At 29.6% G+C, this 27,714-nt stretch overlaps 1 protein-coding gene across 1 annotated transcript in view; it reads left to right on the forward strand.

Moving 5' to 3' along the window:
• LOC148279673 (uncharacterized) overlaps positions 1-27,714 on the forward strand; it is a gene marked incomplete at its 5' end in the record, with an annotated part of 532,408 nt that overhangs the window by 464,338 nt on the left and 40,356 nt on the right. The window contains 4 exons of the mRNA XM_088229586.1: positions 8,976-9,019; positions 18,549-18,671; positions 19,479-19,493; positions 24,316-24,462. Of these exons, the coding sequence (XP_088085712.1) occupies positions 8,976-9,019; positions 18,549-18,671; positions 19,479-19,493; positions 24,316-24,462 (329 nt within the window). The remainder of the gene's footprint in view (positions 1-8,975; positions 9,020-18,548; positions 18,672-19,478; positions 19,494-24,315; positions 24,463-27,714) is intronic.

Genomic DNA, 27,714 nt, shown 5'->3' on the forward strand with positions numbered 1-27,714 from the left:
ATGACATTAAAAATGCCGCTAAATTTATGAAAAATGGGAAAACACAAAGTTCTGATAACATTGCCACAAAATTTATAAAGGCGGCGGGAGAAATAATTTTTGTATGACTGCATAAGCTTTTTAACCTATATTAAGAGGAAAAATACACTTCTCTAGATTGGAGTTTTAATTAGTAAATATTTTTAGTGTTAAATGTAAATTACAAAGAAATATTCGGTGTTTTTAATCAGTGCTATAAAATTATGAATTGAATTTTTATTAAACTTATTTTTATTTATTTATTTTATTTTATTTATTTGGATAACCAACAGCTTTAATTATATTTTAAATATACTACAAAACAAATAACAAATAACAAATAAGCCAATTACAGGTTTTCACAAGTAGCATCACAGTGAGTTAAAAAGATTCTCGAACATAAAATGAATAGTACTCGTAACTAAATGTAAATTCAAAAGAAAAGAAAAATTGCTACGAATTATTTCGAAAACAAACGCCGTACGTCATTAAGATTATTTGCAAATAAATCTATGTTACATGATTTATTTATTACATTAAAATTATTAAAAATTCACCATAAATATGAATTTTGCCTATAATTAAATGAAACAAGAGGTATGTGGAGAAGAGGGTTATTTCTTAAAACTTTTCAAGGAACATTGATAGAAAGTGTGCATAGTAGTTCAGGATAGTCAATTGAACCAGAGGCAATTTTAAGTAAATAAATTATATCCGCTATTTCCCGACGTTTTTGCAGAGGCAATAGGTGATGTTTTTTACATATATGAATATACTGGTCGGATTTAAACTCAAGTTTCAACCGGAAACACATGAACTTTACGATTTTTTTAAATATATTTTCAATGCGTGATATCTGCACATTGTACATAGGATTCCATATTTGTGATGCATATTCTAAGTTGCTTCGCACTAATGTACAGTAAAAGATTTTAAGTGTCTTTGCCATAGTAAACGACGTAGAGCTACGCATAACAAAGCCAAGCGCACGCGATGACTTTTTTTATGATGCTGTCAACATGGGCGTCGAAAAGTAATTTACTTTTATGGAAGACACCTAGATCCTTTACACATAAAGAGCGTTGGAGGTTTTGACCCTTAAGCACATAGTTAGTACGTAAAAAAAATACTTTGCGACTAAATGTAATAACTGAACACTTAGAAGGATTAAGGTCCAAGCAGTTGGAGTTGCAGTAATCCTCTAGATGGTCGAGATCTGACATCAGCTTGATTATTGCAAAAAAATTCATGTCGTTAGCAAAACAAAGCAAACGCGAAGAGGTAAAGTATTTATCAATGTCATGAACAAAAATTATGAAGAACAAAGGTCCCAGAAGAGACCCTTGAGGCACCCCGCTAGGGACTCGTACCCAACTAGAAATAAAATTATTAACCACTACTGCTTGTGACCTGTTGTCTATATAAGATGAAAACCATCTGAAGAGGTCACCTCTAATACCGATTTAAGTTAATTTTTTTAATTGTAATTTGTGATCGTTCCGGTCGAAACATTTACTGTAATCAGTGTAAATAACGTCTACCTGATGACCACCGTCCATTGAATCAGTAAGATAGTCGTTAAGTAAGATTAAATTTGAAACATTAGATCTCCCTTTTAGAAAACCATGTTGAGATGGACTCAGTAGGTTTTTAATGGCGGAATATAGTTGGTTATTGATTATTCTTTCAAATACTTTAGACACTATACACAGTTTGGAAATTGGTCTATAATTGGCAATATCGGTTTTAGCTTTTTCTTGTGGACTGGTGTTATAAAAGCGGATTTCCAAATATGTGGGATTGTGCATTCTTTGAGAGATTTTTTGAATAGCAAAGTGATTGGTACACATATAGTACTAGCAGAATTTATGAGAAAACGTGATCAGGTCCAGCTGATTTTGATGTATCTAGCTTTGAGAGTAGATTTTTTACATAGTCTGTGGTAACCACGATGGAATTAATATCTGAGGTATACACATGAGACGAGATAGATGAAGGATTAATGAAATTTCTCGATTGGATACTAGCTGGATTTAGAGAAGTGGAGTGAAAATATTCAGAAAATGCGTTGTAAATTTCAATACCAGTGTTTACTCGCATATTACCTAATACAAGACTATTATAAATAAAGTTAGATTTGGATTTGGCCTTCACATACGACCAGAAAATTTTAGGTGAGTCCTCGATGGATTTTTCCACGAAGGCAACGTAAGAATCATGACAATCCTTTTCAAGCTGTTTGATTCTATCACGTAATAATTTAAAAGTTATTAGATTAGAGTGATTGCCGTAAGTCTTATATTTTCTTAAGTATTTATCTTTTTCTTAAATTGCTTTTACTAGCGCGGGGGAGTACCATATAGGATATGAACTGTTTAAAGTCTTAACAACGGGTACAAATTTATCTCTCAGATATAATATAATACATTTATATTTTTTTAATCATTTGCAAATACGAATTGTATTAAAATAATGTAGAATATACCTACTTACATATTTCGCGAAGTTATTAATTGTTGTTTAAGTTTGATTAGTGGATCATTGTTAATATTTACTTTAATTAAAAATAAGTAGGTATTCCATTTTTTACTGTTAGCAGGTGAAAAACCATAGAAAAAAAGCCGTTTATATACTGTAATACTTATATTTGTGTATGTACAGGAAGGTACAAATTATGAGAAAATATAGCTTACCTATTTAAAAAGTCACAGTTCACCACTGGTGTAAAGTTATCTCTTTACCCAGTCGATAACATATTTGGTCTAGATTTCCATATTTTCAACAGCTCCAGCTCAGTTGAAAATATCTAAATATCAAATGAGGCACCGAAAGCCAGAAGAACTTATGCGACATTTAAAAGTTTTTATCAAAATAGCCTCCAAAAATTTACGGTTTTCGTTTTTTTATATCAAATGATTAAAACTACGGTTGATATTACGATTTATTCTTAACATAAATGAAAATAAAATAAATTATGCAAACTGACAGCTTATACTGAAAACTGACAGTAGCTTGTTACTTGACCTAATGTCTGCACAGTAGTTAAGTATGTGAGCTGTACTAATAATGTAATTTTCTTATCTTTTTCTTCTTCTTTTTTTTTCCTTTTTTCTTACTATTATTTTTGTATATTTATCTGTGTGGATTTAAGTATGAATACGTATTATTTTATGTATATTTTTTAGACACCGTAAGTAATAATATGAAATCATGTGAATTAATGCATTGACACGGGTTGTGCCCAGCGCAATATTAAAAAAAAACTGTTATGTTAAAAGTAAAATAAATAAACACAAATTTGGGGGTTATGTTTCCCTGGTATGTTTTTTTATGAAATATTAATTTAGTCATACAGTATTTTTCAACAGGTGTGTGGATTTCTACAGTCACTGTTATCAATATATATATTTTTTAGTGGTTCCCTATAAAATTTCCGATAACGGCACACTTAATTGACACAAAACATATTTTTGCCTTTTAACCAAAGATTTTACGTATACCTAGAAATTACATGTACGAATATACAACAAAAGGGGCAATCAAAATACACAAACACCCAAATAACATAAATAAAGACGATGGGCTGAAATTAAATTTAACATGGTTCCCGGCACTACACACTACAAAAATGACACGGAATGTGCTTACTGCCGACTGCAAAATGGTTCAAATCACTAGTATAATCAACACATATTTTTTTCCACAAAACACACAGTTTACCTTAAAGATGGTTCATGCAATGCCGGAACGTCGCAAATCCAACTTACATCGAGTCACCCAAAAAAAATGTTCCATGTATTATATGTAGAATATTTGAGTTTGTCCAAATGTTCGTAGAAAAAATAATTAGTCAGATGAATCTCTTAACAACAATTAAGGTTTTAGCTCTTATACTTCACTAAAATCAACAAATGGAAGAATTCAAGAAATATGGATGTTCCAACATAGGCAAAATGGTGAATGTTTTACAGTGTGTAAAGTGGCCACTTAAACCAGCCAATGACTGGTCATAAGCCCTGTAAATGTCTACACTTCCATATTCCCTTACTTAAAGTATTCTCCATCCCTGTTGTAATTTGTTAATCTTAATGACTCCTGAGGGTGTGAAATCCAGTCTTTTGTCTACGAACATTTGGACAAACTCAAATATTGTAATGAAACCAACTGGTCCAAGAAGAAGTTCAACAGTTGAAAAATTGTTTCCAGGCATTGCCTAGTATGTAAAATAATTCAGTCAGATGAATATCTTTACAACAATAAAGGTTTCAGCTCTTTAACTTCACTAAAATCAACAAATGGAAAAATTGAAGAAATATGGATGTTCAAACATAGGCAAAATGGTGAATGTTTCATAGTGTGTAAAGTGGCCACTTAAGCCAGCCAATGACAGGTCATAAGCCCTGTAAATAAATGCCTAGACTTCCATTTCCCTTATTTAAGGTATTCACTATCCCTGTTGTAATTTGTTAATATTATATGTAGATTTTTTTGTTTATTTAGTTTCAAGGTGTAATATTATTGGCCCTTGAGTTAGTGTTGCTTAAATCTTACATTTTTTTCATCTAAATACTGAACTACCCGGCTGATTAGTGAAATATGTAAGTTTATTATAATGTAATAAAGAAACATAATAAAACGTTTCTTTATTTGCATTTTATTGATTTAATCATGCTTAGTATTGTCGCACAAAACTTTCATCTGTTTTATTTGTCAATAATTTTGTACGGATGGCCTTTTCCATCGACCGCAGAAGTGCGAAAGTTTGCAAATCACCCACTGCGGCTGCGGCATTATTAAAAAACTTCCATTCCGAATACTATTTCTGTAGCAAGTTACGTATCATCCACCCGAAAGAATCGTAAAGGGGTTTGTTACGAAAAAAATGTCTTCCCTTCCTGCGACAATATAGCTTCTCGGTATTTCGATAAAATGCCGGAGTGAATACGCAGTTGCGTTAGCGAGATGATATTATGCTTATAACCATAGGATTTGTGTCAGGATGTACATATGTTGTTTTATATTTGTTCTTTAATTTTCAGATCAAGGAATATTCTTAAGGATTCTTATGAAAGATATTTTAAACTGTTTTTTTTATAGGCCAATCAACAGGCTCATGAAAACGCTAATAGATTGGCAAAAAAAATATATATATAACACGTTTATTTATTAGTAGTTTTGACATGAACTGCCGACAATCAGTCACCAGTAGACGTCCAGGACGTCGAGAACCTGATGCCTTGTAAAGTAGGCAAGCGTGGTTAAAGCTCTCAGGAGGCATCTGCAGTACATGGTAAAGCCAATCGTATCGCCTCCGCTCGATGACAGTCATCTATACAATTATTTATTATTTTGTGCAAGAATATTAAACGTACAAAAACCATTCTGAACTCTTAACTGAAAATGTTAAACTATGTTTAGTAGATTTGATTAGTAAAATAATTAAAAATAACTTCGTTTTTTACGTACTACAATATAACGAACTTGTTTACGCAAAAAACTCAGTTTTCTACAGGGTTACAAAGAAAGCAACATAATGTATGTAATGAAGATGGTGTAAATATTTAAGATACAAACAAAAAAAAGGTGCACTTAACAACTTTAAAATATTAGAAAGACGGAAAATAACAGTTAAAATATTATTAACAATCAAATAAATCTAAGCAACAGTCCTATTTTGAATATATTCCCTCTCCCTAAACCCACATAAAAACTTCCCTCTCTCCTCCAGATATGCATAATATATTATGTCTCTTAGTATCTAACAATAAAGAAAGCAGAGTGTTTTTTCCGAAACTATAGTAGAAAACACAACCATAGTAGTCTGGTTTTGAGAATTACAAATTGTTTATTGTAATTCTCAGAACAACTATTGTAAAAAGTACAGTCAGAAATACAATATATTTAAGAAAGAAGTGAAAAGTTACATTTATAATTTTTCTTTATGATTAAAAATACCGTATATAATATTTTTTTGTAATTGATAATATATTTGTTATCCTAAAAATATTAATAATTAAAAATAAAATAAACAAACTATTGTAAGACGTCACTCCCCATTATGAACACAAGAATTTTTTATTTCTTTTACGTAATGGGAAACGTGAATGTAAATATATGTGTTTAAATAATGTTAATATTGTATTTCGTTTTAATATTGTCTTTTTATTTGTTATTCGAATAAAAAAAATAAACAATTAAAAAAATCAATTAAAAAAAGTATTTTGAAGCCAAAAGAATATACCCTGTTTAACCAAAAATTGGGGTCCGATACAGTATTAGTAAGACTCTAGACATACATTTTTTTCTTTATTTACAATCGAAAATTTTAACCATAGCTAACAAATAGAGTAAAGTTAAACAGGTGTTTAATTGAAACCTGCAACTAAAATAAAGCACTTGTTGCTAGCAAATATTGAAACAAATTCGTAATTCATTTTCTTATTTTTTAATCAGTAGCATTGCAAATGTCGCCACCGGATTGTGATTTAAGGCAGATTATATATTGCCTAGCCGAATTGCGATAGGGCCCCGTATTGGAAAACGGCTGAATAAAGATTAACCGTTTTGCATTTTGGCTAACCAAATGATCGACCGTAATGTATTGGCTGAATACAAATCGCACCCGATTGTTATTTTTATTTTGTTTATCTATCACTTAAGGTGTTGTATACCACGTTTTGTCATTGAGTAAAAATGGCATCTTGCAGTCAAGCGGTTCTCCATTTCTAACATTTCCGTATTCAATAAATAACATTTAACGGGAAAAAGTCACAGAGATCCGAGATCTTGGTGTCATATTTGACGAAAAACTTGAATTCAAAAGCCGTATCAACCACATTACGTCTAAAAGTATGAAAACTTTGGGTTTCATTCTTAGAACCCATAAAGGATTTGGAATCAGTTCCTATCATATCCTTAGTAATAAGCTAATTAGAGTACAACTCTACTATATGATTCCCTTTTTACAAAATTCACATTAATAATAATGTTGAAGCAGTCCAAAAAAAAATGAAAAAAATTTGAAAATATTTAAGATTATCAATTTCAAACTGCATATTCATAAAGAAAAAATTAACTACATGACTTTGATCGCAGGACAATAACTGACCTAATATTTTTATATAAAATCATTAATTCTAAATTTGATTGTTGCGAACCCCAGGATTAAATAAATATGAATATACCAACTCGTAGAACTAGGCAAAATAGTATTTATTCTTGTCACCCTTCTTAAACCACTTACCTTTGTCACTCACCTATACCGCGTATATATACCGACTAGGAAATAAATGCACCTCCTCATATCGACATTTTTAACTCGAGTCTTTGTGAATTCAAATAGTATCTTTATAAATACTTCATGATGTTCTATAGTAACGACAAAAGGTACTTATGCTAACGATCTGGTGTTAACTCATTTTATATTCATATAAACTGACTTTTTAAAATCTTTTGTATGCTGGCATACATACATAAAAATATGTTATTTTTCTTTTTGTTTTTATACGCATGTTTTATTATTATTTTTTATAACCAACTCATTATATTGTTTTATTTTATGTTGTAAAAGGCACTTGTGTCGTTTACTAAATAAATATTTAAAAAAATATATTTTATAACTCATGTTTATTTTATTTTATTTTATTTGGGAAATCAACAGTTCTACATACATATTTTTAGTAAACAAACAGATATAGTGTATAAACTCAGAACTAATAACAGATTTCCGCATAGTATACAAAGTTAGTAAAGAAAATATATTACATATCAAATAAATACATACAATTTATACATATAAAAATGTTATTTTCATGTACTCAAAAATCAAAGATTTTTTAAATATTTATTTTAAGAACATTAAGTTACTGTAAATTGGGCGGGATAAGGACAAGAATGCTTGAAGAGAGGATAAGGAGGGGAGGAGAGATGTACATATTTATTATTATAATGTCTACTAAGTTACACAATACATTTTTAGTGTAAATTTTAAATCTGACAGAGTGATGTTTGTTTAATCTATATTTTTACATTTTGTATAGTACATTGAAAAAGTCCTACGAAAAAAAGCATTTTTAACATACGATGTTTTACTTATTGGTGCGTGAAACAGATGGTACCGTCTACAAATCCTGGCTGGCACATGTATTGTTATTAAACCAAGCAGCTCTGTACAGTCAACCATTCCTGTCATAATTTTGTAAAGCAGTAGTTGGTCCGCACACACTCTGCGGTATTGTAGAGAAATGATTCCATGGAAGGTGGAGGCAGTGAGAGTAGATACATAAGAAATACCGGTTTTGTATTTAAGGTACTTTATAAATTTATTTTGAATATTTTCTATTCTACTTATATATATGGCATACTGGGGATTCCATATCTGAGAGGCGAATTCCAAATGGCTTCTGACAAATGTATAATATAATGAAATTAGGGCCTTTGGATTATCAAAGTGTTCTCATTCGAATTATGAAACCTAACATGCTCAAATGCTTTGGAGGTAATTTTATTGATATGCGATTCAAAAAGTAGTTTTGAGTCTAAAACAATCCCAAGATCTTTAATTTCGTGCTTTCTCATTAGTACATTATTGTTTAGTTTGTAATAAAAATTAAGAATTATTATGTTTCCATATTTAATATCATTAGTATTAATTTGAGTTGTTTTACCATAATTCAATGAAAAAACTCTTGTAACAAAAAAGGTGCAACTTGAACAAAATGAATTAGCTAGCTAGTCGGGACCTGAAACAAAAAACCTCGGTACACTGTAAAAACAGTGATATATTTTCAAAATTAAAAAATCATCAAATTGCATTAAATTATGTTTAATATATTTAATTACCAAAAAGAAACTCCTTTGAAATCAACGTAAATCGATTAGTGTTTAAAGGTTGTTTGCAGTGGCTATTGAATATAAATGAATTTTTGATTAATTATATTCGTTTGATTTATTTGCAGATTACTCCAGAACGAAGGGAGACAAGGGAGAACGCGGACAAAGGGTAAGTTAAATCGCTGTCTTCTTTGTCCTTAATGAATCTTAGATGTTTTGCAATGCATAATCACTTGTGATTGAAACAATTTTGATTGTTCAATTAAAAAAGTCTCCCAAATAAAATGTTCGCCGTAATAAAGTTTTACACTTGTTCGTATAACTTTGATAAGAAGAATAGAATAGGAGTACTCGTAAGTATAAATGAGAAATATTATTTTAAAATATAATTTTAGAGAGCAAACCAATTGAAAAATGTGTATTGCAACAGAGAAAGAAAGCAATCTTAAGAAAGGCATATGAAGTATAAATATTTACAGATCTTATGACCTGTCATTGGCTGGTTTTAATAGCCATTTTACTCACTGTGTAACATTTGCCATTCTGCCTATATTTGAACATCCACATTTCCTCCAATGTTCCGTTTTTTGACTTCTGTTAAGGTATAACGGTAAATGTTACACAATAACAAGTTTAATGTGTAAATGCCTATGATTCTATATTCATTTTTAAAAATGTATTGTTTTCTCTCTGTTGTAATAAATTTCAATCTCAATAACTCTATAGAAAGTTAAATTTGTCCTTATCTACAAACATTTATACAAATTCAAAATATTGTTGAAAAATTAGTTAATCATCAACGAAAGCAAATTTTATTGAAAATTAAAATTTTAAAAAAAGTATCTGGGATATTTGGGAACCCAGTCGGAAGTATAATGTAGTAATGAATATATATATATATATATATATATTTATATATTTTTTTGTAGCATAAATTTGAACTCTAATACTCAGCTAATAAATAAATGCGAAAGGTTAGTTTGTTTGTGTTTCCTTCACGTCTCAACGGAGCGACCGATTGACACATTTCTTTCGCATAGGGATAGCCGGAGGAATGAGAAGTAAAATATAATACCTATGTTTCAATCCAAATTTTAAAAAAAGAACAATGAAAAAATATAAACATTTGTATATGTCAACAATAAGCAACATTATTTGAAAATGAGTAGGCGGTAAAGTGGATGCCAAAAATAATTAATTTGAAATCAATTGTTTTAATTTAAAAAATTGACTTGATTTATCTGGTGTATGGTATGCTTAGTAGTTACTTACTTAATACAAACGTTTAAATATAGAATAAGTACTTTGTTACTCTTTTGTCAATTGTCTTTTGTCACGTTATTATAAATACAGGATTAACAATTATTATAAAGTCAAGCTCCTCATTAACAATAGAAGACGATAGCCAGCACAGCGTCAAGCCGCTTAAAGAGCCACTAAATCTAGATTTTAACCCACGCCTTCGGTCGCATGCTATTTGGGAGAAAACTAATTAATTAGTTTTGTCATTTAGTAATATGAAATTTTCAGGTAAAATAATATTATTTTTTGGGAAAAAAGTAGCCTGTATCAATTGCCGGTCCTCCAACTATCGCTATGCAAAAAAGGTTATTCTTTTTTGTTTGTGTATCTGGAGAGATGGGATGTAAAAAAAGCTTTTTACTTTTTACTACACTTAAAAAAGAAATATAGAACTATGGGCAACATTATTTATAGGTGAGGATAAGTTGGGTTACGTTAAAAATTATATATAAAAAAAAAAAATAATTAGGTTGGTACAGTACAAATTCCTCATTCGACATCAATATACTAAAACACAAAAAATACATTGGACCAGAAATAAGACGCTTTTACTCTGTCCGAAATGTCGACAAGAAAGATTTTTTAATACACGGAACAATAATTATATGGGCCAGAATAATATCGCAAGAATTATTTAATTAGTTTGGACTCAAATTGTCGTTTAAAACTCATCTCCGACTAATGAGTGATGACTTACAGAAAAACCCATACTCACTGTGTTTTTTTGTCTTTTATGACGCTCTATATTTTCATTTAAAACAAAAAAATATCACACGTTGTCAATTGCTGATGCAATATTTGTCAGATCACAGATGACTGCTAGTATTGCAGTGGTAAAAAATGAACTAAATGACCCGTAACTTTCGGTTCTGCATTTTCCAAAGAGCTAGCTTTCAACTAGTCAACACGTTGAACGTTGAGCTTTCTTAATAAATTCAACAAGCGGCCTAGCCATTTGATTGAATACCGGCGTTTTGTAAATGGACTGGCCGCCTGATTGAGAGGCTGATTTAACTGTTTGAGAGCGACAGATATATCAGTTTTTTTTATGTTTCAGTGCCGTATTAGAACGTTGTTTATTTATAAAAATACTTTAATACAGCTACAGCTTACAATACAATAAAAAAATAAATTACTTATCATAATAAATCCCTTAGTATTTTAAATAATTATTATGACTTTTAATACAATGAAAATATTTATAGTACAGAACCAATTTTACCGTATTACATTTTATAAAACATGTTTAAAAAATGTAATATAATCACACACTGTGAATTAAATATCCCGTAATTTTGTCTACATTTGTTACATAAATAAATAGGTGTACTGTTGTAGTTCATTGGCAATTTTTTTAAATTTTAACATGTTTAATTGTAAGTTTAAAGTATAGTGCGATCAAATGTTTAATAACCCTATGTTAATTTGTAAGTATCCGTCGGAGAACCAAGTAACCAAAAAAAAGTCGTTTGCAATTATTAGAAAGCACACTGGAATGATTTATATGAAAGCTCATTGTTACGCACACACAAAGCAGAGATCATCAAAGATTTTAATAGATTGTATAATGAAGCACATTTTCTAAAGTCATAGTATAGTTAAAAGCTTTTATAGATAATCGAACAAAATAATATTACACGAAACAAATAATACACAAAAAATAAAGAAAAAACTCTTTAAGTATTTTTTCACCAATTGTTACACTCAGTACGTTATAAATTGTATAATATAGACTTCATGAACTCGGAAATAGTTATTCCCACGTATCTGATATATTTAGAGTAGGGTGTTGTTCCTATAGAACAAACTTTTTGAACATTTTCAAAGATGGTGAATGGTAATTATATTTATTTATTCATGCATTTCATAATATATATATATACAGTTTTTTGTTCACTTTGCCTAGCTGTGTGAAACAGTACTTATGATTTTCTTGTTGTGTTACTGTAGAATGCTTTATTATTTAAACTTTCTACTGAATATGCTGTATAATTTTTAGGTTAATTTTTTGAATATAAATCTTGTATAATTTTAAGGTTTATTTTTTTTTATAAATCTTTAAAAAAAATATATTAATCCAAATATGTTAGTATTATAAATGTTTGTAAATTTGCCGTTCATGTTAATAAAAAAAATATATATATACGTATAACTTTATGGATATCAAACGTAAACCTTCTGTCCATGAAAATATAGTCACCGCCTAGTTTAAAAGAAAACGAAATAAAATTCTACGGAAATCCTTGTTTTTTTTATTTACTTTGTCGCCATTTTACACATTTTTATAATTGACCGTTTTTTTCTCGAAGAAATCTTTGTTACTTTACAATTTAATGCATGCTTTGTAATAGTTATACTCAATCTTTAAAGAATTAATACTCATACCAAAATGCTGTGTATTTTTTCGAATTTCTTACTTTCATTTTTTTATTTACCTAATTCGAGGAAAATCGATTGTTCCCCTTCATTTACCCATAATCAAATGCGAAGCCATTTATAACAATGGTTGAAGAAACAGGCTAATCAGCTTCTATTATGAGTTTATTCCTCCAGGGAGCCAATGTTTGAGCCTTACGAAGCTACCTAGAGTCAGAATAAGGCCACGGACATCTTTACACACAGAAATTTTAATCAAGGCCTATTCTCGTTCCAGGGTAGGGTGGACGGAAAGGTTAAACGGCCGGCATTTATTAATAAATAATTTCCAACTCATTTACTGAAGTTTTCATTAAGAGTGATGAATCTAGAACAAAACCTACAAGTTACACCGTTTTCTGTTTAATTACTCTTTTGCTCTTTGCCGTTCGTATTCGGTTGATTTGACTTTAATATTACTAATTTTCTCTTTCCGTATTTTATTCTACTTGACATTCTTATTATTAAAAAGGTAAAAAAATACATTAACTTAAATGAATTTCTTCATCACAACAGATCAGAAAACCAAATTACAGCGTGGTGAATTGAAGTAGAAAACACCCAGACTTGAGAAAAATCACATTTAATTATAGTGTTCTCACCGGGAATCGAACCCAAAACCTTCCAAGCGTGATTCAATTTTTGTAGCCATTACACTTCGGAGGCCCCTAGGTTTTGCATTGTTATTTAATCGGGCGTTAATGAACTTAGGTATGAGACGTCCGGCACATTTTTAAACGCCCACTAATTAAAGAAGTGACTAGGTCGCATCCCGTTAGAATTAAAAATGTCACATCCTTTTTCTTTCAGCAGCTGGAGTAAATAAAACTGATGCATCGAAAGCTTGTTTTGCTTCAAAAGTTTCGTATGCTGCAAAAAGTGGGTGCAAAGTGCCATATTAAGGTTTATGGTTCATGAATCATCATTTTATTAGATTTCGGTTATTCGAAGATATTTTCACTTTATTTGTTTGTTAATCTCATCTTAAATGACAAACAATATAACATGAAAATGTTGGGGAAAAGTATTATGAAAACAATTTCGAATAAAGAAAGTTGAAAATAAATTTCCCTTATCTGCATTTGTGGAATTATTTATTAATTTACAAACATAAGTTTACTGTACATTATTTGAGACATAAGTCCCAACTCGATGGGACTAAAAGTCCTTAAGAGTTACGCAAACGAATCTTGGAAAGTCATTAAGAGCTACGCGAACGAATCTTGGACCACCTGGATGAATCACAAAGTGCTCCTGCAAAAAAAACACAAGACCTTGTCAAGACAGTCTAACTTCGAAAGTTTTATATACTGTAATACGCAAATTTAGTTTTTTTTAAATTGCTGAAATACACATTAATATCTCGGAGCATTTTTTTTTTATTTCAATGCCTAAAATTTATTACGATATTTAAGTTTGTCCAAATGTTTGTAGACAAAAGACTGAATTTAGTTTTTTTTACTTATAATAAATTTATTTAAAAAAATATATCTAGGTACTCGTATGTTATTTCTGAAAAACATTTTTTTATTGAAATTTGAGTTTATTTCGAATGTTTTTAATTTTTCAAAGAAATGTTTAATTTATCTTATTTCTACATATTCGCAATTTGTTTAACAATTGTCTTATACAAAATATATCTTGTTGTTTATTCGCGAAAAAAGTTAAAAAAACATAGAAATACGAAAAGGTTAATAACGTGTTTTTAGTTAGGGGTGCCCACATCCGGTTCATTAATCGCATTATAAAATAGAAAAATTCAATTTTTGAAAAACTCAATTATAAAATGCATTATTATTTAACAAGAACAAATAACTGCACGCTTAAGGATAAATACCATGGTCCTTGTGACCACCAAATAACTTTAGCTAAGGTTTTAATGAAAAATTGTTATTTGTACGATTTTTCATTCGTTTTATAAGACCAACCATTTTTTGTTCCAAAAAAATATCAACGCGGTTTTTCTTTCTAAACCTGTTTTAATATCAACGTTAAGCATTGAATTTATTCCGTTATTGGTGATTTTATTCATTTTATAAATAAAAGCGATTGAAATTGGTATTCAATTGTTTAAAACAATTTTGCTTTTTATTCAGTAAATAAAATACCTGACCTACTTTGACTTTGACTAGAATATCGAGAAATAATTCCAGTTAGCATAGCGATTTTGTTTTCTTCGAGTAATTCCGAGGCATTTTTCAATATTTCTGCCAATGTTATTTATGAAAAACGTAATGTTACTTGTTCAATCGCACAATATAAATATAAAATTAGGTTTTCCTGTAATCCGAGTAGATATCTCAAATTGGCTGGATACCAGTATAATATACATTTCTTTTTCTGAGAAAATGTACGGGTATGTACTAGGTTTTTCTATTTTCAATGTTCGGCATTTTCCTATGGATTTGATCAACGTAAAAAGAATGATACCTATTCACCTTCCGCTCTGCGTGCATATTAATTTTAAAGATTGCAAATCTTCAATGATTCTCGCAATCGAATAAAATTCATATTAACTGTTTATTTTATTATAATTTATTGAGAACAAACATAAAAATTTGAATTAAAAACAACTATATTTTATTACAGGAATTAAAGAATAATTTTGCCAATCAAACACCCATTTTGATATTTTATAAACATTTTGCCTTAAAAAATCAACCAATCTGTAAATGTCTAGACTTCCGTTTTTCCTTCTTTTTTATTTTTTTTCCTGTAACTTGTCAATCAATCATGTTTATCATTTATCGCATCAATTATGCATTTGAGGAAGTTGTTGGGATTTGATCGGTTGTTAGATTATTCTGATCTGTTTTTTTCATTTAGTTATTTAGAATTAGGTGATGATTATAAAATAATACGCAATGAAGATTACTTATACGAAATTTATTTAACATTGAGTTAACAATGATAAGAACAATTCACAATCACAAGCTTTAGAGATTAATCACCACGTATTCGTTCGTAGGCTGTAGGCGTGAAAAAGTCTTGTGTTTTTCTTTTTTAATATGTTAACAGCACCCTCTGTTGGCCGTTCTCGCATATTGAGCGATGTTCAGGCACAAAGTGTGGGTAAATACCCTCCAAACACATTGTTGTTTGAATGTGTATGCAGTTTGATGTCAGCAGTTATTATTTCCATTTTAGATGTTTGAGATTCTTGTTGACATAATGTATGGCCGATTTAAGTGATTAATTGAAGCCATGGTGATACCTTTTAAAGCCATTTTAAACTCTCTGAGGTTATTATTGATATTATTAAGTAAAGTTCTCATGCTCTGTGATCCAATCAACCAGCGAATTAATATTTGTTCTGCAACGAGCTGTTAAAACATTACGTGATAAACATATCAGCCTCGGTTAAATTATGGTTTCGCAGATCATTTTGGTTGAATTTGATGTGTGATTATGTCAGTCAAAAAGGTAACGACGTCCGTTAAACCCCCGACGTGGATTGGTTCAATGAATTGGTATTTTAATTAACGCAAAACTGGTTTTGAATATAAACGCAGTTGCACGTTAATAAGATGATTTGATTACGGTAGATGAATATACATATTACAAAACAATGTAAATGCACGTAACAAAGTCAATCAAATTACAAAAATTATCAAGTCATACAATGTAATTGATGTTTAAGTATTTAATGGATGTGTCTGTGATGTCACATTAGTCCAAAGAGGATACTAGACTTAATATATCTCTTTTATTTTTTTTGTAATAAAATCGCATTTTTTGTAATCTTTAAATGGACATTTTCACACCGGATTTGGAATGAAAATTTTGTGTAGATATGCTCCTTCAATACAAAAAAGATTTATTCTCGCACTGCAAAGAATGAATGTGACGCCAATACAGCAACAAATTTGTATGAGAGAGAGCAGCGTGATGATAGAACTCACATATAGATTACACAAACATCACTCTGTCAATTTAAAATTTACACTAAAAATGCATTATGTAACTTAGTAGACATTATAATAATAAATATGTACATCTCCCTTCCCCTTCTTATCCTCTATTCAAGCGTTCTTGTACTAATCCCGCCCAATTTACAGTAACTTAATGTTCTTAAAATAAATATGAAAAAAATCTTTGATTATTAAGTACATGAAAATAACATTTTTATATGCATAAATTGTATGTATTTATTTGATATGTAATATATTTTCTTTACTAACTTTGTATACTATGCGGAAATCTGTTATTAGTTCTGAGTTTATACACTATATCTGTTTGTTTACTATAAATATGTATGTAGAACTGTTGATTTCCCGAATAAAATAAAATAACAAGAAAGCCAGAGACGCTGTTTTGTTGCCGATGTTTGTGTGAAAGAGATTCAGTTGGTTATTGACAGTAAGTGGGGGTGCACGCAAGTATGATGATTGGCGTATTTATGATTTTAAACTTACTTTACTAAAACAGGGTTAAATAAATTAAAGAAAGGAATTTGTTAAATACTGTATTTCTATGCTATTACATCACGGCGCGCATAGATTTTTTTCTGGCAGAGCCTTTTACGATATAGAGACAAAATTTTAGGTCTTATTTATACCGTTTTAGTTTTTTAAAGTAATGAAAAGCTCACTTCTTTCAAGAAAATAACGTTAATCTTCTTCATGCTGTCTATTACTTTAAACCTCGTGATTGTCAATGTTTTAAATCATATTAAGAGGCACAGCAACAACCGCTTAGATTTAAAAAAATACCTTTTCACAAAACTCTGATTTAATTTATTTACATCCTTCGTAGGAACTCAATTGCATACTTATTCCTGGGAAAAAATACGATTTCTCTATCAAGGCGTATATCACATTAAATCTTCTTGACTGGTGAAATCGCTAAACTGGCATTAAATTAATTATAGATTATAAACTATTTTTTTGATTATTATTTTTTAGATGCAATGAGAGAGCTAGCCATTTTACAACCAGCAATTAGTATACTATTGTTGTTGTTTTTTTTTTTAAGTATCTTTATGAAAAATCCATACACATGTTAATATTATATTATTTTTTATAATCAAATGTAAAATACTCATCCCGGCAAAGCACCATCAACCGTATAATTTTTCATTGGGTGCTCGACATTATTATTAAAAATAATTAAATTGTCAATTATTATAATAAAAACACGTGCATAGCTTTATTCTGTCAGTTTTACAATATCGGTAACGCTGAAACCTGGTTACTGGCGAAAATTATAAATTAAAATGGAATTGAACTTTAAACGAATTTTTGTTATTTTAATAAAATGCAGTTACACAAAGAAACGTCCGTAAAAAAAGTCAAACAATCGAAATTTGGTCTCTTTTTTGGGGAGGAACATAAATGAAAACGAAAATATGACATTTAAATAAATACAAATCGAAACTTTAAAGTGATTTTATTTTAAAATAAAATGATAAGAGCACAAATATAACATTTTATAAGTTCATATTAATAAATAAACGTTTATAAATATTATTGTTGTACGAATTTTTTTTCAAAAATATTTTTAGTATGTCCATATCGAGTGACCCTTAATAATATAGCCATAGCCCATCAATTTATTTTCACACAACCGTTAAATCAACTAAAAGAAATATGAAACCAAAAACAAAGCAATAAACAAATCAACTGCCATCTGACAACAAACATTTAAAGATATTAAGGTTTAGATAAAGCGTCGGCCGAAAGAAAAACTAACAGCCATCGTGTTATGTTTTCCAACTTCAAGTCCCGAGAATTGGTTTGCATCGAATACCACGATCCCTTTATCTTTTAATCTCAGTACTCATCGGGTTTTCCTGACTGTTCACATGATGTATACTTCATATCTTATTTTATTGAAGCAAGATTCTCTTAGCAGCTTCGTTCTAATAGTTAATTCTACATTTTCTTCTAAAATAGTATGCAGGAGGTAAACGTGTTCCTTATCAATAAATTTTGCCGTTTTTGTTGAGATATCTGTATGATTAAAATTCTGTTTTATTTTAGGGTCCGCCTGGAGAATCAGTCCGTGGCCCCCCCGGCCCCCCTGGCCCTCCGGGCCCCGCTGGCCCTACAAGCTCACCAGGTGGTTTCTTAGACCTTGGAATTGGATCGGGATCAGGCGATTCCGTGAGTATTAATTATCATTTAATGTTTTTAACCATTTAAAAAAATCAAAGATAAATGTGAATAAAATAATGAATACAAATCCAAACCAACTAGGATTTTGAAATTCCTAGACTTTCATGGAACATTTCCAAAAGACACCCGTCTCCGTTTGTCATTTATGTAAAGTCACAATTCCTTTGATTTATCTATTTATTTTGATCATTTGTGTTACTGCAGATAATGTGTTCTTCAAAAAATTATTTATCAGATATTTTCCACTGAAAACATATTTTTTAATGAGTAACCAGTTAGCAATAATAATGAATTTATTATTAAATTAAAGCTAGTTAAATGAAAAGCTTAATTTTAGCCAAAAACAAATTGAAACCAAATAGCAAGTTTTAATTATTCAGATCGTCGAGTCACCATACTTGTATTTTATGAAACAAAATGGTCCCAGCTTTTTAAACTACTCGCATGAATACACAGGTATTTTTGATGAGAAAATTTTGTGAACAACACGAATCACACAATCCTGAAAATTTACTTTGTGTGCTAAGAGATTTAATAAAGTTCAAACACATATTAAAATTTTATTTCTTCTACAAGAATTCTTCTTGACCATTAAATTTAACAGGTTCAGTGTATGTAAAAATGCATTTCTTTCAGCAATAATTACGTTCATGCCGAAAGATTAAAGCAAAAGCTTTTAAGTAGAGTGTATGCTTTTCTGAAACTTTTGCATATTAAAACCAATTGTACTTACTATTCTCTCAGTACCCAATGTCTAAAGAGTTTCAATTTTACTTACATTGCTTTCCTCTGCAGAAAGGCCGAGTAAAGGTGAGTTCTGTTCATAATTTGATATTCCAAATCTAATATAAGTTAGCCATGGTTGTTATACTTTAAACCAGCATCTTTTGTTTTTTAATTAGAATTAGTAATTTCTAATTGCACATAAATAAAATAATCACATTGATACAATGAGCACATTAGTATATACATTTGATATATTAGTATTGAAGTGCAGGCATGATTGTCAAAAATATTTTTGATGAAGGTTTAAATCACCACAGTCAAGTTGTCAAGTAGTTTTTTATTTACCATTGATTGCTTTGGCCTCCGAAGATATTATTTGGAAAATTTTACAGAAGAGAGAGTGTCTATGGGAAATTTAAATTATGAGCAAAATATTTTTTGGAAAATTGTTATTTTTTAATAAAATAAATAAAACAATTTTGTTTTTAACCACTTTTTTTCCACCTTCCGGTTTCGAAGCAAACAAGGTTTACGTAATTAATGAATTCTTTCCTAGTTTATGTCTATCATGTTTACTAAATACTACACGTGGAGCCAATAAATCAGGTCTTTTTTTTTCCTTTATTTTACCTACGAAAAAAAAATGTGGTTAAAAACAAAGTTGTTTTATTTATTTTATTTAAATTAATAATCACAAATGAAGTCCTTCAAATATAAAATTTGTTAATTTTTTCTTTGGAATATTTGTACTTTTAGACACACAAATTGAGATAAATATAAATCAAATTATCTATTAGATGTTTTGCCGTTATTTTACCTTATCGGAAAAATAGCCAAATTCTAACTGCATGGATTTTTTTACTTACGTATTTATTGTATATATTTACTCATCAACATTTCAGTTGGATAGTTTTTACAAAAAAAAAATCAGTCATTTTCAGTGTTGATTCTTTGGTACCTAACTGTGTTTTAAAAAACAAAATGAAAGGGTTGCTTTTATTTGTTAAGTAAAGAATATCCAACAATTTGATTGATTACGTATGTAGTTTAAACAACAGCTTCTCTTTTGATATTTTTGAGTCTTTAGCACAAGCCAGACACGATAACATCAAATTAATTAAAATAACGCAAGAAACCCTAAATATTGTTAAGTGAAAAAAGTAACGGGCATTGACTTCTTAAGAAGAATTTGTCGTTTCTTTGTTTTACAAACGAGTAGAAAATTCCTTTGAATTGAATTTCTCATATGCAGCGGACAGTTGTACGCTCGACAACTAGTATTATGCACATTAATTAATATATTTTTTAAAGTAGATAAAAAACAACGTCATCAATTGAAGTATGAAACTGTTGTTTGATTTATGTTTTATTCTTATATAATTTTGCATGTTAATAGTTTAATCACAAAAATATTTTTTTATTTGTACGTCAAGGTGCATATTATGGCGTTGCTTTGGTAAATCAGTCAAACCCTACAAGCTATTGTAATAAACGCGAAAAAAATTTAATCAGTCTGTCCAGGGTTTTTCAATATTGCAGTGGAAATCGACTGATTATCAAACAAAAAAATTAAATCAACCCTGCCGAGAATCGGACTCCGAATTTAAAGGATGCACTAACCGTTAAACTACTAGGTACACTAATCTCCACTCGATTTCAGTTTTTATTATTTTTACCCGAGTGTAGCCATATTTTTGTTTGTGCATCCGCTCAAAAGCGGATGAAAAATTCAGATGTTAGAGTGAAATAGAACCTGATTTCTGGACGAGTGTTTTTGACATGATGGCTGCTCTCCGGTAAAAATCATCAAAAAGAAAATCAAGTAGGAAAACGCCGTACGCACTGTGTAGTGATTAGAGCGTTCAATTACCCCGCTTGAGGATGCGGGTTCTATTTCCGGGAAGGTTGACTTGAAATATTTGTTTTTCACGATGGTTTTTTACTGAAGAATCTCATTGTCCCTGGACTGACACCCAAAGCGTAAGACTGATCGACTAACCTCCCTGTAACAAATAATCGAGATACACTGCATTTGATTTAGCAATGCAGTACACTATGCACTACCAGATACGAATAAGGGTCTGATGGTGATGATGATGTATCCATAGAATTGAAAACGCTCGTTCTGGTACTATTTCTCATACAAAACTATATTCTTTGAAACACCCAGAAAAGTTTTTTTGGCAATTGAAATAAATATTTTTGAGATTTGCATACTTTATTTTAAATGAGCAGCTTTATTCATAACTGGAAAAAGTATTTTCTCGGATTCATTCATTCAGTCATTGAATTTCGGAAAATAAAAAACAATTCAATTTAACAGCAGATGGAAGATTTTAGGAATTTATGTAAATTTGATTCTTTCTCTGAGAATCAAAAGAAAATTCTATTCTCTTGTAATGATTCAACCCTCTGCAAGAGTTTCCCATCCCTATTCTTGAGACAGATGTAATTGCTCGCTGAAGTTTTCATTAAGGGTTGTTTTAAGAAGACGTACGTTTCGTGTTCACCTTAGACCCTCGAAAAAAGTAAAGGGAAAAAATAATTCGACGTTTTATCTCAAATTACATGTTTTCCTCTTGCAGTTTTTACCTGAAAAGTGAATTGTAAATATCACTTTTAATCACTTATCAGCTCCAAATGAAAGGAAATCATCTTAATAATATTTTTTACATCAATTTAATCAAATCAATCATTTGTAATATTAATTTGCAAATACAATCTTTTTAATTTTTTAAAATTATTTTTTTGTTTTAACTTTTTAAAAGTAATTAACAATTTGCTTTTTAATTCTAATTTTTCTTATTTCCATATTTTTTAATATTTTCAATTTTGATTTTGCATTGCAGCATGCTTTTTTTACAGATGTAATTTTTTTTTTTAACTGTTGTTTATTTTTATAATTATAACTTACTATGTTTGTACTTAAGTATATTATTTTCGTAAATGCCCTTTGGGTGTATTGTTAAATTAAATAAATATACGAGCGGCATGTGAACATAAAAATATATACTGTACCTTCGCAAAATACATAGGTTATTTTCTTGTAAAGGCCTTTAAAATTAAATTATTACACAGCATTTTTGTCATATACATAACATTGAAATTAAAATAAATGCATAATAAACCACAACATTTGTTTACCAATGTGAACCTCAATATTTTTTTGTTACTGCAAAAGTTATCTTTCGCTTCTAGTTCCAGTGAAGCAATTATAAAATTTGTACACTGAAAACATATTCAAAGAAAAAAATGCAGTTCAAAAAAATCAGGAATCTTAAACGATACCTTTTGCTCAGTAAACAAACATACAAACCACGAGGTGGATAATAATTATGAATTAAAATATTTTCTAGTAAATTGAAGTTTTCCGTAATGTTTGTCTAACATTCGATACAATGATATTTTTGCGTCATAACCTTACCAATGTGCGATCATTGTGTTTACTCAAAATGTAAATTATGTTCTGAGATTTATTTCAGTTTTTAATGTTTAAACTCTAGGTTATGTAGGTAAATTACAATGGAAAACAAATAAAAATGAAATTTTACTCCATAAAATGACATTATTTTAAAATTTACGACCTGTATCTGGATGGTTATTATAAAAATCTTCAGGGATACAATGAAAAACGTTATCACCTTTAGTAATGTTTCATCAGAAAAAAACCGTTTAACAGAAACAAAAGATTCAGCAATGTACGAGTACGTGTCCTTTATATTTTTGCCAAGCAAAGCATTATGAAAATTAAAGCAATCTCTTCCGTTGTTAAAATTTTCCAAACAGTTTTTGGCGAATTTTTTTATTTTTTTATCTACCTTTGTCAAGATTTTTTAAACCTTTCTGTCTTAACCAATATAAGTATTTAACGTGTTTCTGTGGCTATGTGCTAGAAGTGCTCAATTCAGTAGCTTCGAGAAACTTATATGTTTATTATGCATGTTTTAAATAAGTTTTTTTTTTTAAATTTTTATTGCAAGAAATGTCTTTGTGCAAATAAGCAATAAGGATGCCGAGTTTTTGTTTGTGTAAAACGTGCATTAATTTTATCGCGTGAGTGATTGTAACGAACAAAATCTCGGTATTTTTAGTTGTGAAAGAAACGTTTTATTGACTTTTGTCTTTTATACGAAAAATCACTACAGAAACTTTAAACAATTGAATTTTTTGACATGGGTACTTAATTTATCCTGATTAACCCTCAGGTATAATAAATGTGTTTTAAATTGAAAATGTTTGATCCAATTTGAAACTAATGCTTAGTTTACACGAGGACGGAAAAATACTGTTTTGTCACAGTTTCGGACCTATTGTCTTAGGGTAAGCAGAAATTTTGAGAACAGGTCAATGGATTAAGACATTTTCTTAAGATAAAAGGGTTGGCATTTCTGCAGTAATATTCAGCATTTAGCAATATTCCGCGTTTGAACTACCTATGGTCGAATTATCATATTGTCCTACTGTCCTGTCCAGCCAAGTCGAGGCTGCTTAAGAATCCAGGACAAAACATTTTTATATCTTTTTTATTTTCTCAGTATGAACCTTGCTTATGGAATGGATAGTTAAATAGCCAAAAGGTTTAAACCAAATTCTTTTTTCAAGGTGTTTCGATAATTACAAATATATAAAAATTAAATAACGTCATAAAACAGACACTTATATAACGTTTGATTATGAATAAAATATAAATTTTAATTTCAATCTCTATAGAATACCAAAAAGTTCAATGCGTCTCCTGTAAAATCAACATAATTTTATTATCCTACCCAGTTTAAAAATATGATATATTATGTAAATTTAGTGAAACTTTGTAAATTTTTTATCACATGTTTGATATATTTTCTCTCGACGCAAGTGTTTGGCTTTTCAAAAAATAAATTAAACGTACTATGTGTATTGTTAATAGGAGATCTACGGGGAAGGTTACGGCCCTCCAGGACAGTGTAGCTGCAATATGACGCAAATACTGCAATCCTTCACGATGCCAGAAATTCACCAGGGACCTCCGGGCCCGGCGGGCATAGACGGCAAGACAGGCGCTCCCGGTTTAACTGTAAGTATCAATATTTTATTTTAAAATTAATTATGTATTCATATTATTATCAAAAATCCATTCTTTAACTACTCTTTGTGAAAATAATGAATCAAACATATATTGTAAAATATCTTCGAAGGAATGGATTATCAAGTGAGGAATACTTTGTAAATTCAATGAATATAGTGTGTTTTGGTAAAATTTTAAAAGATAAAAAAATGTTAACTTTAAACCTTTTTTTCTGAATACTAAAGCTAATAATATGAAACACATTATAAAACCCAGCCAATATATATTTATTCATTAAGATTTAAATACAAACGTACATATTTAAATATAATATATTGAAGAAAAGACAAGGAAACAACAGAAAGAAAAAAAATTACATTTAGATTACATTTGCAAATTACAATTTATTTTAAAAATAATATGTTTTTTAAAGCACTAACTTTGTGGTTATTCATTTTACAACTAAATTTAGATAAAACTTAATTATGAAACAACTTTGTGTTTAACCATTAAAATTCAAACCGACCGATTTCAAAGCTACACAAGCGTTTTTATACTTAACTATCGGCCCAACTAAAAGTATACTTGAGTCAGCCTCGTGGTGTAGTGGTCAGTGCGTTTGCCTACCACGCAAGAGGTCTCGGGTTCGATTTTCGACATGGTTGACATTAAATATATTTTTTAAAAGGCGTTTTTACATCTGGAATATTTCTTAGTCCCTGGACTGGCACCTGAACCGTAACACTGATCATCTTAGATTTATGTGACAAAAATGATCAAGATATGCTTTGAGTGGTGTACTAATTCAGTGCCCTATGCACCATTGGGTGTGGAAAGGGAACGATGATGGTGATACTTAACTATTGAATTTTCATCTTATTTTATGTTAACGGTGATCAATAAATACTGTTAAAATAAATAATAAATAAAATACGATAACATCCATTAGTTGCGTATATCTTGATAATGAAGCTTGTGTAGCTTTGAAACTGGTCTGTAGAAAAAAGGTTGTTTTAAATTATTATTAAATCTGTTTTTATGTGAGTCGGGTTGTGGTCTTGTGGCTAGTTTCTCGGACTCACAGATCAAAGGTCCGTGGTTTGAATCCCACTCTACCCCAACTTGATACCCATTTTCTTATAGTGAATCATTTACAACTCGTTGATAATGGCCCTCAAAATTAAATATATGGGTAAATCATAAAAACGCATTTTTTTTTTTTTTTAATTGAATACCCACAGTTCTTCAAATATAAATTTTATTAAATATAAACACTAAAATAATAAAAAGGGATGATATTAAATTAGATAAGAAAGCTTGTGTAGCTTCGGAACCGGTCGGCAGTTAAATTAAATTTAAAACAAGGTTATTTGCTTTTATTTTAATTACATATTTGTTTATTTTTAATTGACGGACCAATTATCTTTTAACGAAGGTTAATCACATTCTTTTAAAATAAAGTCAAAATAAGAAGTATTAGAACTAGTATGGACGACATTATTTTGTCAATCATGTCAGGATTTCAGTCCGAGACTTCTCGTATGGTAGGAAAATTTTTGTCCTCGTGGTCCAACAGTGAAAGCGTTTGCCTACAAAGCAAGAAGTCTCGGGTTTAAATCTCTACACTGTCGACGTGAAATAAATATTTAAAATTTTTGTTTTTACACATAATACACATTTTTGGAATATTTCATAGTCGCTGGACTGGCACCTAAATCGTAAGACTGATTATCTTACTTGTATGTAACAACAATGATCAAGATAATTTGCGCTTGATAAACCAATACAATACCCTATGCACCATTAGGTGCTGAAAGGGAATGATGGTGTATTTTTATATATAAAGATAATTTTAGTAAACATTTTTGTTATAAAAGGGTTACTTTAGTACAAACAGAATGAACAACTAACGGGAAAAAAAACAAAACGCGAAACTTGTCTTTTTTAAAATTCAAATCAATGTAAATATGATCCGTCAAGTATTAATAACAATTTATACTGTTTTTAATATATTACTATTTATCTCATATAATTGTAAAATTATTTTTTGTTAGCTTAATGTTATTTTGATATGATTTTGTGTATAATTTGTAAAAAAAATTGCGCTAAAACTTTGTTTTAAAAATCTCAAAAAATCGAAAGCTGCAAAATTGTGATGGGCATAATTTTAACTGCTATTTTAAATCTAATAAGTTAATTTCGACTTTTTTAGAGAAAGATACACTGCTGCCCAACTTCGTTAGTAATTTTTTAATGGTTCATTAATTAATGAAGTTGGGAGAATAAAACATAAGAGGGAGTTATGTTTGTCTATAAAACAACTTCTCTTCGTCCTAATAAATTAATGTTTTTAATGAGAAGCATTTATAAACAGTTGCATTGGGAAACTTTAACTGGACACTTTTGTATTAGGTATAATTGATAAAAAACGTTTTTTTCCTATATAAATGCAGATATATGCACAATTTTCTAGACATAGTTTTCTTTTATATAAAAAAAAAAATAAATACGTAAATTAATAAACATTGCCGTAGTCTCTCCAGTAATAGTTTTCTGAATTCACGATTCAATCTCTCTTTATATTCACATAAAAATTAATGTTTACACCCACTTACACATAAAGGCATAGTTATGAGTTTAAACTCATAAAAAATTCTAATTAATAATATTTTGTTCAATAATACCTCACCCCTGCAGATTACTCCCTTCACTCATAGATCGTTCGTCCATTTCTATCAGTATATAATATCACTATCTCTATTTTTGAAGAAAATTTCACGTTTAAGTCCCTTATTACTAGTGTCGTCGATAAATCTAGAAGGGTGCTTGGATTTATACTTCGAAACTCTAGATATTTTTATAAGACTACTGCAATTCGCACATTGTATGATAGACTAGTCCGCAGCATACTAGAATACTGTTCCATAATTTACGACCCTCCTGAATCAAACCACATTCTTGAAATAAAGTAGTTTCAAAATAATCTATATCCATTCTTGTACCCATCAGTATTTCTAGCAGAGATGCTGGAATAAAACACCCTCGAAGTTTTCTTGAGAAACATTTCTATTAGCTGATTTCTAGAAGTATAATCTATACATGCTAAAAAATATCTGTTTGTATGTATAATAATTATACTAGAGAGAGATCTCATGCACTGTTTTACACTCCTAGAAGCCGTTCAAATACAAGTCAGAATTCACCCATTTATAGGGCAATTCGCTTGCTGAATACGGTTTCTGTGGATAAAGTGTATCTATT

This window comes from Micrasema longulum, unplaced genomic scaffold, assembly GCF_059751315.1.
Source record: "Micrasema longulum isolate JH-2025_06_02 unplaced genomic scaffold, ASM5975131v1 h1tg000682l, whole genome shotgun sequence".
In the NCBI taxonomy this organism is placed as follows: domain Eukaryota; kingdom Metazoa; phylum Arthropoda; class Insecta; order Trichoptera; family Brachycentridae; genus Micrasema; species Micrasema longulum.